The sequence below is a fragment of the Lontra canadensis genome, unplaced genomic scaffold (assembly GCF_010015895.1).
Source record: "Lontra canadensis isolate GAN:19392208 unplaced genomic scaffold, GSC_riverotter_1.0 scaffold3, whole genome shotgun sequence".
NCBI classification, from domain to species: Eukaryota; Metazoa; Chordata; class Mammalia; order Carnivora; family Mustelidae; genus Lontra; species Lontra canadensis.
The window spans coordinates 23639935-23653494 of record NW_022630997.1 but is presented as its reverse complement, the minus strand read 5'-3'; the positions used below and the strand labels follow the sequence as shown (position 1 = coordinate 23653494).

General features: G+C 34.3%; 1 protein-coding gene across 4 annotated transcripts in view; it reads left to right on the top strand.

Moving 5' to 3' along the window:
- Positions 1-13560, top strand: part of EXOC6 (exocyst complex component 6) — a 236092-nt gene that overhangs the window by 130906 nt on the left and 91626 nt on the right. For all 4 annotated transcript variants that reach the window (XM_032836304.1, XM_032836314.1, XM_032836324.1 and 1 more), the window contains 2 exons: positions 3904-4015; positions 4751-4885. In XM_032836304.1, the coding sequence (XP_032692195.1) occupies positions 3904-4015; positions 4751-4885 (247 nt within the window). The remainder of the gene's footprint in view (positions 1-3903; positions 4016-4750; positions 4886-13560) is intronic.

Sequence of the window (13560 nt, the reverse complement as noted above, 5' to 3'; positions counted from 1 at the left end):
TTAAGTAAGGAATGACATTATTAAGAGTTATATTCTAGAACGTTTACTCTGACCTCAGTGTGGATGATAGATTGGAGTGGGATTAAAAAAAATCGTCATGTTGAACTAGTGAAGGCAGTGGTTCAAGAAGGGAGATGAAGAAAGACTGAAATAGGATAAGTGGTGATGAAGAGGAAGGAACATAAGCAAGAAGTATTTAAGAGCCTGCTATTACCTGGTACTTAGGAATAATTAGAAGGTGAAGTTAAGGGAAGTTAACAATTTGACCTACCTTTGGGTGGACTTGAATTTGTTCATATACTCTCAAATAGATTCCGGTTGTAGTTAGTCATCTTTGAAAACAATGATGCATGCATTCATCTGCATGTGAAAAGGAGAAACAAGTATCTTTTTAACAGTCATCCTATGCATATCTAAACATATGCATGTGAAAAGGAGAAACAAGTATCTTTTTAACAGTCATCCTACGACTTGGCTCAAATGGTGTATTTCAGAATTCTTCTTTTTTTTTTTTTAAAAGATTTTATTTATTTGTCAGAAAGAGAGAGAGAAAGCACACAAGCGGGCAGAGAGGCAGGCAAAGGTGGAGAGAGGCGGAGAGAGAGGCAGGCTCCCCGCCGAGCAAGGAGCCCTATGGGGGACTTGATTCCAGGACCCCGGGATCATGACCTGAGCCGAAGGCAGTGGCTTAACCCACTGAGCCACTCACGCGTCCCCAGAATTATTCTTGAAGCTGCAGTCTTTGCTCTATAATATTGGTTCCTCTCATCTTTTACTTTAAATGTAGATTACTTTAACATTTTTTAAATAGGTAGTGTATACAACTTGCATATCCTAATATGTACTTTTTACTACGTAATCTAAATGTTGATTATTGAAAAATAGGACTGATATCTAATTAAGATATTGTTAAACTGTAGAAAATATAGAGTCCTAGCAGTTTGCAATTAACTTTTGTTTTATTTATAGAGGAGAGTCATTGGGTATTTAATTGTTATCTAATATTTTTACTGCATTTATAACACCAAAGATAAAAGTTATTAGTCATATTATTATGTCTAATTTTCCCTAAAGCCTCCCTATTGTCTTACTAGAACTAGAATTGGCACCTCAGTTCTGACTTTGTATGTGAACTCCTAGCCTTTCAGGAAGTCAGTGTTGTGGACTAATGCTGGGGCAGAAAAGATTGTCAGGTTTTTTTCCCTCTGTCTTTTACAAGAGTATTTGTCACTTTTGTTAGTTCAGTATCTAATCATTCTAATGAACTCTCTATGATCACAAGTTACTCATTCAACAAGGCTTTTATGTTTACATTTTTAAAAAAATTATGCTTTACTAAATACATTGGCTATTTTCATTTTGTTAATAAGAGAGTGACAGTTCATATTATAGAGACAGCACAGCATAGTTTATTTAAAAATTTGTAAATTAAATTTATTCTAGATCATCAGGTTTCTGACATACATTTTTATTTTAAAAATTTGTATCTGTGATCTGAAATTGAGCTATTAGAGATCCTTTGTTCTTTTATTTGTCATTAAAAAGTTATGGAAAAAATCACTTTCTGGGTTTAAAGCTCTTTTATTATGTTTAAACATATTTGGAGTTTGATTTTTAGAACCAGAAGATGCCTCAGAGCTTTTTATTACAAATGTTTGGGTTTCTTTTTATATATGAATAAAAGTAGGGCTGGAGAATGAAATGACTTCATGAAGAGACTTCAAAGTCTCAACTACTTGGTCACAGAGGAAACATCTGGACCTAATATCTGTAAGAAATTTTCAGTTTCTATGAGAGATTAAGCTATATAATATTTTAAGAGGTCTATTATAATTAAGATTTAATTATGAGGGCGCCTGGGTGGCTCAGTGGGTTAAGCCGCTGCCTTCGGCTCAGGTCATGATCTCAGACTCCTGGGATCGAGCCCCGCATCGGGCTCTCTGCTCGGCAGGGAGCCTGCTTCCTCCTCTCTCTCTGCCTGCTTCTCTGCCTGCTTGTGATCTCTCTGTCAAATAAATAAATAAAATCTTTAAAAAAAAAAAAAAAGATTTAATTATGAAATGTTTTTTAAGATGTAGGAAGAATATAGGTTATATAGGCCCAAAGGACAAGGAGTTAAGGAAAATATTGCTCAGTTGAGATAAAAACCTGATGGGGGAAATACTGGTCATTGTCAGGTAAATCTTGTTAGCACAAATAGGACATAAGTGCTGATAGTTTTCTTTCTCTGCTTTTACTTAAGCAAGAAAAAGGTATGCATTGACTCAGCATCAAGGAAGTTCAGGGAAATTAACAGAAGGCATTATCTATACTGGATAAGTTTTCATCTGAGAAGTATGCTATTCAGGGTGTCTTTAAGCATAATTTGAGTGTGTCAGAAAAGAAACCAGAGGAGTAGGCAACAACCTCTTTTTTGACAGGGTGAGTATACTGATTGTTCTAGGACACTGTTGATAGATTAGCAAGAGTTCTCTGTCCCAGAGTTTGTTGTCAAGTAACCCTGAAACCCTACTGGTAAGTCTGGGAAATCTTGATTTTAGTTGTAAAAAAATCAGAAAAATATTCTTTTAGGTATGTTAGAGTTAGGGTTAGCAGATATTGAAAAAAATGCCTGCGTTAAAATGGAGAACATTGGAGTAGTAGTGAGAAGTACCTGTGTTTTGTCAAATCTTGCTCTATTTGCAATTAAAAAATAAATATAAACTATAAATATTTGTGCTTCATGGATTATTAAGAGTAACGTTTTAATAAAAGAGAAAGGATGCTAAAATTTTAGTCTGTATAGCAGTGGTTCTCAGCTGGAGTAATTCCACCCTGAGACCCCAGGTACATTTGGCAATGTCTTTGGGCTCCCAGTCACAACTTAGGGGGAAGGGAGCTACTTGCCTCTAGTGGGTAGAGGCCAGGAATGGTGCTAAACATCCTTCAAAGCATCCTCAAAGCACAGGACAGCCCCACAGCAAAGAATTATCTTGTATGAGATGTTAACAGTGCTGAGACTGAGAAAACTTAGTGTAAGGACAGTATAATCCTTTTGATAATGAAGCTATATATATTAATATATATATGAAGAAGTCATTGTTTACTTAAATCAAAGGTCTAGTGGTTAGGAGAAAATAAAAAGCTTGTTAGTGCTAGCCTAGCAATCTTGAGGATGTTAAGAAATATCATAGAGTTTTCTCTTTTTCTTTGCACCAAATTAAAACTAGTGTAAGGTAATTATGTTTACTTCTTTGAATCTTTAAAAAAAAACTCAGTGGACATGATAGCTTCATTATATTAAAGTTAAATCTAGTAATTAATTATATCTAGAAAGAGCTCACATCAGTTTACATTTAAAAATAATTTTAGCTGTAGTTGTATTTGAAGTGTCTTTAGAAGTACCCCATAGTGGAGTCATAATTTTTTTTTTAAAGGTTTTTTTTTTTTAATTTATTTGACAGACAGATCACAAGTAGGCAGAGAGGCAGGCAGAGAGAGAGAGGAGGAGGAGGAGGCAGGCTCCCTGCTGAGCAGAGAGTCCGATGCGGGACTTGATCCCAGGACTCTGGGATCATGACCTGAGCTGAACGCAGAGGCTTTAACCACTGAGCCACCCAGGCGCCCCAAGTGGAGTCATAATTTAAGAATAATTTTATTTTCCTTTTTACTAAGTACCCCATGGTTTTATTGTAATGGTTAATGGAATACATTTAAATTATGCCATAAATGAACATTCTGCTTTGTTGAAAATGTTGCTTTTGTGACAGAATTGAATTTGGAGATTTAATAAATTTGGATAATTTATTTAAAGATATAAAAGAATGAGGTAGAGCAAATTATTTTAGTTAATTGTGTTAAATCATTTAGGAAGCTAACTATACCTTTGTGGAAAGCAAAATAATAATCAACTTTTATTTTTAGCTCAACAGAAATAGATGATATGCTTAGAAAATCTACAAATCTGCTGCTGACCAGAACTTTGAGTAGCTGTTTACTGAACCTTATTAGAAAACCTCATATAGGTTTGACAGAGGTAGGTAAAAAAAATACTAGTTAAATCTTTCATTATGTGAAAAAAAAATGTATAAGTTATTGCTAAATATCATCCTGTAAAACTAGATTTCTATTTTTTTAATTTATTTTATTTTTAAAGATTTATTTATTTTAGAGAGAGGGTATAGGCATGTGTGGGGAGGGGCTGAGGAAGAGGAATAGGGAGAGAGAGAATTTTGAGCAGACTCCCTGCTAACCGCAGATCTCCACATGGGGCTTGATCTCACAACTCTGAGATGAAGACCTGAGCCAAAATCAAGAGTCAGACACTTAACCAACTGAGCCACCCAGACTCCCTATCTACTTTGAATTTATTAGTAGAAGTGGATTTGTTTTGAGTGTAAATTCAAGCTATGTGAGGGGAAAGGGTTTTACATGGAGAATATTAGAACATATATGTTGATTTGTGATTGCCAGACTTTCTATGAAAAATGAAAATACTCATTTTTTTACTTGGTAAATGTATAAAATTTGGAAAAGTACTTTTAAGAGTTGTTCTAAGTTAATTGGCAGTTAGACTCTTGATTATTTTTTTAATTATAGCATTTATAGTATTTGCAACAGGCTTTTGAAATCAGATAATCCCTTGTATCCTATAAAGCTGTAATTATGCAGAAATGGTATAATTGCTGAAAATAATAATTCATTTTCATAAACCAGATGGTTTTGTGTACATGTAACCTACATTTTAACAGATTTATTTTGTATTTTCTAGCTAGTGCAAATCATCATAAACACAACACACTTGGAGCAAGCTTGCAAATACCTTGAGGACTTTATAACTAATATTACAAACATTTCTCAAGAGACTGTTCATACCACAAGACTTTATGGACTTTCTACTTTTAAGGTATGTAAAAATCCGACCAAAAAGTTTTATTTCTATTACTATAAGCAAACTTTTAAAAATATAAGACAATTTTTATCATACACTTGATTCCATTATATTCTGAACCATTGAAAATTAGAGATTAATCATTGTCAACAACAAATAGATAAATGTGAGTTTCCTTTTTGGCATTTTAAACATCGTCCCTAAAATGGAGAAAAATGTATTGATTTTCCACAGCTATATTACACTTTGTTCATGTTTTGAAGACTTATAGTATTGCTAAATCAGCCTAACTGGATTTCTGTTAATGTCTCACAGTTCCATAATTAATTTTATATGTAATGTGTATACATGTGTGTGTTTGGAAATTAAAAATGTAAGATGAATTAGATAAGTGTTAGACTGGCTTTATAGTCTTTATTAACTCTGATCTGAAGAAAAATAAATATTACCTTTTTACATGTTACCAAAGTCCTATGTTTTTCTGAATGGAAAGATTTCTGTTTATATAATACTGTGTGCTATCCCAAAAGATTAATTAATGGTTGTTTTAAGAAGAATGGTAGATTGAATAATTTCATTAATTTGTTTTATAAACTGTTTCATAATTTTATTGATTTGGGGTCATATAGATGAGACCCTGGCATAATCTTATAATATAAATCCCTTTTCATTGACCAGTTTATTAAATTAATATAAACCACTTACTGATCTCTTATCTTTAAAATAGGCTGGCTAGTTTAATTTTTTTTTTTTTAAGATTTTATTTATTCATTTGGTAGAGAGACAAAGCATGAGCAGGGGGAGGGGCAGAAGGAGAAACAGGCTCTCTGGTGAGCAGGGAGCAGAGCAGGGAGCTGGCTGTGGGTCTCAATCCTAGGACCCTGTCATACCTGAGCTGAAGACAGATGCTTAACCAACTGAGCCAACCAGGTGCCCCTAGGCTGGCTAGTTTAACCTCATATTCCTTTCTAAGTTTTTTATTAAAGTGTTACCATGCTTTTACTCTTGATATATTATAAATTACCACCTTGGCTCCTATAATTATAGTATAATCATTTACATTTTAAAAAATTCAGTATACTTGCATTTAGAAATAACTAATGTTAATAATAACCACAGTTCGAAAGTGTGAAGTCCAGAAATGACTCTTGGCTCCTAAAATTATCTGGCTGGTCCCCAGATCTTATGTTTTTCTGATGGTTCCTGAGCTCATATAGTCATCCTTATACATTAAAGCATAAATGCAGATGATATCTGAGTGAGCAAATAGGTGAAATTAGTTTTTAAAACTGAGACAGAAACTTCACAAAGCAGACATTGATTTATTCAGGTAGTATAGTACAGTAATCAAGGGCAATATACTCTGGAGTTAGACTATTGTGTGACTTTGGGCACATTTTTCAACTGTAATGTTTCACAGGTTTTTTTTTCTATAAAATTTGAGTAGTAATGTATTACCTATGTCATACAACTATTATGGAGTTTAAAGAGGATACTTAGCATAGTGTCATTTGTTGTACATCATCTATGCTTTGAGTGCTCTATTAGGTGCTGAAAATATAAAAATGTATCCCTGCCTCGAGAAGCTCATAGGAGAAAAAAACTATAAAAAAGACACTTGATAATATGGTGTGTTAAGTACTATAACATGGGAGGAAAGTCCACAAGTTTTTGCATATTTTTCTAATCCAATGACAAATTATTTTCTTTTATATTGGACTTTACACAATCTTTCTTCTTTTTCATTATTGTTCTCTATCCTTATGTCCATATGTTACTCATATACTGTCAAGAAGAGATTTGCTAAGGACTGGAGTTGTAAGCATATTTAACTGTTAACATTAAATTTAACAAGCTTACTCTGTACTCTCATTAAAACATGAATTGCCTTGACATCTGGTATAACTAGGGATCTTCAAGCAGATTTCCTTTTCATTTATAAGTCAAAGAACCAAGAAACTGGAACATGATGCTTTTAGATTAAGGGATCTTAGAACTATACTTCCCCAAATCTGCCTGTTGGGAGGGAATGTTTAGATATGTTAGCTCTGGTTCATCATTCCAGTGGTCCCTTAAGTTATAGATAATTTAGTTGAAACTGTAATTGCTATAGAATACTCTTTGGGTTTTCTTGGAAATCAGAAAATCAAGTGCAGCCTGTACAAATAGTAGAGCATCCTTGTTTTTTGTTTTGTTTTCACACAGAACTCAGCAAACCTTTCTATTTTATGAAATGAGAACAAGAGCTGTGCTCATTTCTACCTTTTGTCTGTTTCAAGGGGAGTTTGTCTTAAACTATAATATAAGGAAGCAATTCAATAGCGAGAGTTATTAAATCAGTATGAAAGTGAATTATTGAGTGAGATTGGGGGGAATTTCCATTCCTAGGGAACAGTCAGTCTATTACCTCTTTCAAGGAGCTGATTAAAGTACAGTCTTGATTACAGACTTTAGCATACATTGCTTAGTTCACCTCTTAGCCTAATTCTTTTCAGTCCAGTGACCCTAGCAAACATATTCCTATTTAGTTGCCCAGTGATTATGGAAATAAGCATTTAAAGGTTCTTTTACCCACACCCCATTTGTTTCCCCTCCAAAAAACACAGATGCATACACAAAGTCCTTGATTTTTACCTTTGCTTATTTTATGAAATATTATATAAACTCTCTTGTTAGCATGCCTTTATTTTGCTAAATCTGTGAGTGATACAAAAGAGGTTAAGTAACTAGTTCTAGCCTCAAGCAGTACCTCAGCTTTTTGAAATTAACCTGAACCCACACTGAGAGCTACTTTAAGACTTCTGACTGAAAAGATTTGCATCAGAATGGAGGGGGAAAGATGGGAATACCATTACCTTTCTAATCTATATAGTAGAGAAATGGCCCAGTTTTTCTTTGCATCAGAGCTCTTTAACTTTGCTCCAGGGAGTTTTTCCAACCTGCCACTCTAAAAAGCCCTGGCCATGATTCCAACTGTAAGTGCCTACAAGGAATATGCTTCTGATTCTTTTTCTAATTTGCTGTTTTAAAATCTGTTGATGACTGTGTAGTGAAGTTTTTTTTTTTAGAATTATGGTTAAAGTGACAGTGGTAAGTTGTCTTTGATCATGAGCTTGAAATTCTCATCCTATAGAGCAAGGACATAGTACATGGACTGTTACAAAGTCTTTTAAAATTAAGTGTAACATATATATATGCACAATTTATATATGCAAAAGTTATAAATATATATAACTCAATTAATTATTAAAGGTAAATACAGACTTATAGTTTCCATTCTAGTATGCAAAGAGCTTGGAAGTTGTCACTGTGTCCTGACAAGTAAAAAAAACTGAGAAAACTAAAAAATAAATTTCTTTGATCTGTCAGAGAAATGAGATCATAGGGCAAACTGCTGGTCCCCAAATTGGAGAGAGACAGACTGAAAAATACAGAGAACCACAATTTAATGGAGCCATAAACTTCCACAGGAATTAGTCTTGGAAAACCTGAACTGTATTAATGAATTGCTGGAGGCTCAGTGTGGACAAGTTAGGGAGTTAAAACTCAAGCGGGACCCCATCTGGGTGGGGCTCACACTTTTGTGAGTTGTCCCTCCTGGAGCTCTACGAGCTTCTTCCAGTGAAGACTGAAGAATAATCTTCTTGTGCTTCCAGCAATGGGGAAGGAAAAAGAACCATTTTGAAATACACCAGAGCATTCTGTTCTTCAAGTATTCTATTCTTCTTAACAAGATCTAACCTCAAAAGAAACTATGTACCAGTGCCTGAACTATTGGGTTTTCTTTTATCAGATTGGGGGAAGGGAAATATCCAACTCCAGCTGCTATAGCCATCTTGTTCCACCAAAGGGGTAGAAATGAGAAGCACTTGTGAAGTTTTATATCCAAGGAGCAAAGCTTACTTAAAGACTGCGACCCAGTCAATTATATTTAAATAATAAAAATTAAAACAATAACAACAAAAAATCCTGTGACCTTAATCATGACTATAGAGCACTTCCTCTCCCCTAAACCTTACCACCACATTACTAAAGTCTTACTTATTGCAGTTCCTTTCACCTCGTACATCATGTCTGTCTGTCAAGAAAAAAATTCATGGAAGACTAAAAGACAAAAAGCACAGTTTGAAGAGTAGAGTAAGTATTGGAACCAGATTCAGATATGTCAGGGATATTAGAATTATCAGATGGGAAATTTTTTTAAAAATATGATTAATATGCTAAGGACATAATGGATAATGTAGACAATATGAAAGAACAGATGGGTAATGTAAGCAGAGAGATGGAAAGTCTAAGAAAGTCAAAAAGAAAGACTAGAGATCAAAAGCAATATAACAGAAATGAAGAATGCCTTTGATGCACTCATTAATAGAGTAGACTCAGCTGAGGAAAGAATCTCTGAGCTTGGGGATATGTCAATAGAAACTTCCAAAACAGAGAGACAAAGAGAAAAAAATACTAAAAAAAAAAAGAAAAATTAAACAGAATATCCAAGAATTGTAGGACAACTACAAAAGGTAATCATATATAGAATGGGAATATGTTTAGGAGAAAAAAGAGAGAAAGGGACAGAAGCAAAATCTGATGCAGTATTTTTTTTTTCTTAAAGATTTTATTTATTTATTTGACAGAGATCACAAGTAGGCAGAGAGACAGGCAGAGAGAGAGGAAGGGAAGCAGGCCCCCTACTGAGCAGACAGCCTGACACAGGGCTGGATCCCAGGACCTGGGGACCATGACCCAAGCCGAAAGCAGAGACTTTTACCCACTGAGCCACCCAGCCGCCCCTCTGATGCAGTTTTGATTGAGAATTTCCCCCAAATTAATGTCAGACACTAAACCATGGATCCAGAAAGCTTAGAGAATACCAAGCAGGATAAATACCAAAATAATTACACCTAGGCATATCATATTCAAACTGCACAAAATTAAAGATAACCCTGAAAGAAACCAGAAGGAAAAACACCTTACCCAGAGTTAACAAAAATAAGAATTATATCTGACTTCTTTTTGTAAAATATGCAAGCAAGAAGAGAATGGAGTGAAATATCAAAAGTGTTGAGAGAAAAACACCCACCAACCTAGAATTTCATATCCTGTGAAATTATCCTTCAAAACTGAAGGAGAAAGACTTTCTCAGACAAAAATTAAGGGCGTTAGTGGCCAGTAGACCTGCCTTGCAAGAAGTGTTAAAATAACTTCTTCAGAGACAAAATAATCTAGGTCAGGAGCTCAGGTCCACATAAAGAAAGGAAAAGTACCAGAGAAAGTGTAAATGAAGGTAAAATGAAAACTTTTATTATTTTTTAATTCTTAATTGCTGCCATTGCTAACCATTTGTTCAAAATGATAATAATGTATTCAATTATGTATGCTTTATGTGTATGTATACACTTATATATTGTTATGTATAAGAGAAATTAATGGCAGCAATAATACAAGGGGGGAGGAATATACTCTCACTACCCATGAAATGGTATAGTGTTATTTGAAAGTGGACTTGATATAATTATAAAGGTATATTGGAAACTCTAGGACAATGATTAAAAAATTTTTCAAAAAAGCATAACTGATATGCTAAGAAAGGGAATGCAAGAGAATCATGCAAATATTCAGCATCACAAAAGGCAGAAAAAGTGAAACACAAAAGTAGGAAAAAAGGACAAATGCAACAAATAGAAAACAGTAACAAATATGGCAAATACTAATCCAACTATATCAGTAATCACTTTAAATATCAGTAGCCTAGCAATACTAACTGAAAGAGATTATCAGTATGGATCAATAAAACAAGATCCAACTATAGGTTGTTTACAAAACCCACTTTAAATATAAAGACACATGTAGATTAAAACTAAATAGATAAAGATAGGCCATGTTCACACTAATCAAAAAAGTGAGTGGTTATATTAATACATAGCAAACTTCAGAGTAAAGAAAGTTACAGGAATAAAGAGAGGTATTATATAATGATAAAGTCTTCAGTTTTCCAAGAAGGCATAAGAATCCATGGTGTACATGTGCCTGACAACAGAGGATCAAAATATGTGAAGCAAAAACTGTTACAACATTGAGAAATGAATGTGTCCATTGTTATAGTTGAAGACTTTAGCACTCCTTTGTCAGAAATGGACAGATCCAGCAAACAGAAAATCATTAAGGACATAGTTGAACTATGGATTACCTGGATATAATTGACATCTATAGACTACCTCATTTAACAACAGCAGAATATATATTCTTCTCAAGCTCAAATGTAACAGTCACCAAGACAGCCTTATTCTAAACACATCTTAAAAAATTTAAAAGAATAAAAATCTGATATAGTATCTGCTCTCAGACCACAGTGGGAATTAAATAAGAAACCAATAACAGAAGCTAAGCTGGAAAATCCCTAAATACTTGGAGGTTAAACAGCACACTTTTAAATAACATGTGAGTCAAGAAAGAAAGGGAGAGTAAAGGATTATTTACAATTCTATGCCCATAGATTTGATGACCTAGATGAAATGAACCAGTTTCTTGACAGACAAAATCTGCTAAAGCACAGTAACGGTTTCACAGGAAGAAATAAATAATCTGAATAAGTCTGTATTTATTAAAGAAATTCTATCAATGATTAATAAATAGCCTTCTAAAACAGAAAGAGCACCAGGCCCAGATGGGTTTAGTGATGAAATCTACCAAACATTTAAGGAAAAAAATTATACTAGTTCTCTACAATCTCTTTCACATAGAAGCAGAGGGAATACTTCCAAATTCATTCTATGAGGCCAGCATTACCCTAATACCAAAACTAAACAACATTACAAGAAAAGAAAACTACAGACTAATATCTCTCATGAACATAGATGGAAAAGTCCTCAACAAAATATTATCAAGTTGAATCCAACTTATAAAAGGAATTCTATATCCTGACCAAGTGGAATTTATCCCATGTATGCAAGGCTAGTTCAGCATTTAAAAATCAATTAATATATGAGTAAGTCACAGGAATAAAAGGTACAGCATAGGGAATATGGCCAGTGGTATTATAATTGTAATGCATGGTGACGGGTGATAGCCACACATGTGGTGAACATAGCATAATGCATACACTTGTCGAATCACTATGTTATATGCCTGAAACTAATGTAATATTGTGTGTCAACTATGCTTCAATTAAAAAATTGTTTAAAACCAGTTACTGTGGGGCGCCTGGGTGTCTTGGTTGGATAAACATCTGCCTTCGGCTCAGGTCATAATCCTCAGGGTCCTGGGATCGAGCCCCACATTGGGATCTCTGCTCAGTGGAGAGCCTGCTTGTCCCTCTTCTTCCTCTACCCCTCCCCCTGCTTGTGCTTGTGCTTTCTCTCTTGCTCTCTCCCTATCTCGAATAAATAAATAAAATCTTCAAAAGTAATAAATAAAACCAGTTAATATATTCCATCATATCAACAAACTAAAGAAAATAACATGATCATATTAATTTATGCAAAAAAAGCGTTTGACAAAATTCAACACCTATTCATGAGAAAAACTCTTCAGTAAACTAGGAATAGAGAGGAACTTCCTTTACTTGATTAAGAATATATACAAAACTCCTACGTCTACATACTTAATGGTGAGAAATTAGAAGCTTTCTGACTAAGGAACAAGTCAAAAATGTTCCCTCTCACCATTCCTTTTCAGCATCATAGTGGAAGTCCTACTTAGTTCAGTGAGACAAGAAAAGGAAATAAAAGATGTACTGATTAGGAAGGAAGAAATAAAGTTATCTTTGTTTGCAGATGACATGATTGTCTATGTAGAAAATCCAAAAGAATAAAACAAAAACTCTTCTGGAATTTAATTACCAACTATAGCAAGGTTTCTTTTCTTTTCCTTTTCCTTTTTTTCATTTTGAAGATTTGTATTTATTTGAGAGCAAGCACAAGCAGGGTGGAGGGGTACAGGGAGAAGGAGAAGCAGGCTCCACTGATCAAGGAGGCCAACGCAGGGCTTGATCCCAGGACCCAGGACCTGAGCTAAAGGCAGATGCTTAAAGACTGAGCCACCCAAGTGCCCCTATGGTAAGGTTTCAAGATACAAGGTTAATGTACAAAAGTTAATAGCTTTCCTATTGTTTTTTTAAATGTTTTTTTATTTATTTATTTTTATTATTATTATTTTTAATTTTATTTTTTATAAACATATATTTTTTTCCCCAGGGGTACAGGTCTGTGAATCGCCAGGTATAGCTTTCCTATTGTTAACAGACTCAATAGTGACATGATGTCAGTTCTTCCCAACTTGAGCTTTATTTATTTATTTGTTTGTTTAGTTAGTAAGTAAATAAACTCTACTCCTCATGTAGGGCTAGAACTCATGACCCTGAGGTTAGGAGTCACGTGTTCTACCAACTGAACCAGCCAGGTGCCCCCAACTTGAGCTTTAGATTCAAGGCATTCCTCCTCACAGTCTCAGCAGTTATTTTATGGATATTGAGAAACTGATTCTAAAGTTTTGTGGAGAGGCAAAAACCCCAGAATAGGCAACATGATAATAAAAGAGAAGAACAAAGTTGGAGAACTAACACTACTTGACTTTAAGATTTATTATAAAGACAGTGTGTTACTGGCGAAAAAACAGGCATATAGATCAGTGGAACAGAATAGAGAGCCCAGAAGTAGATGCACATAAATGTATTCAGCTGTTATTTGACAAAAGGG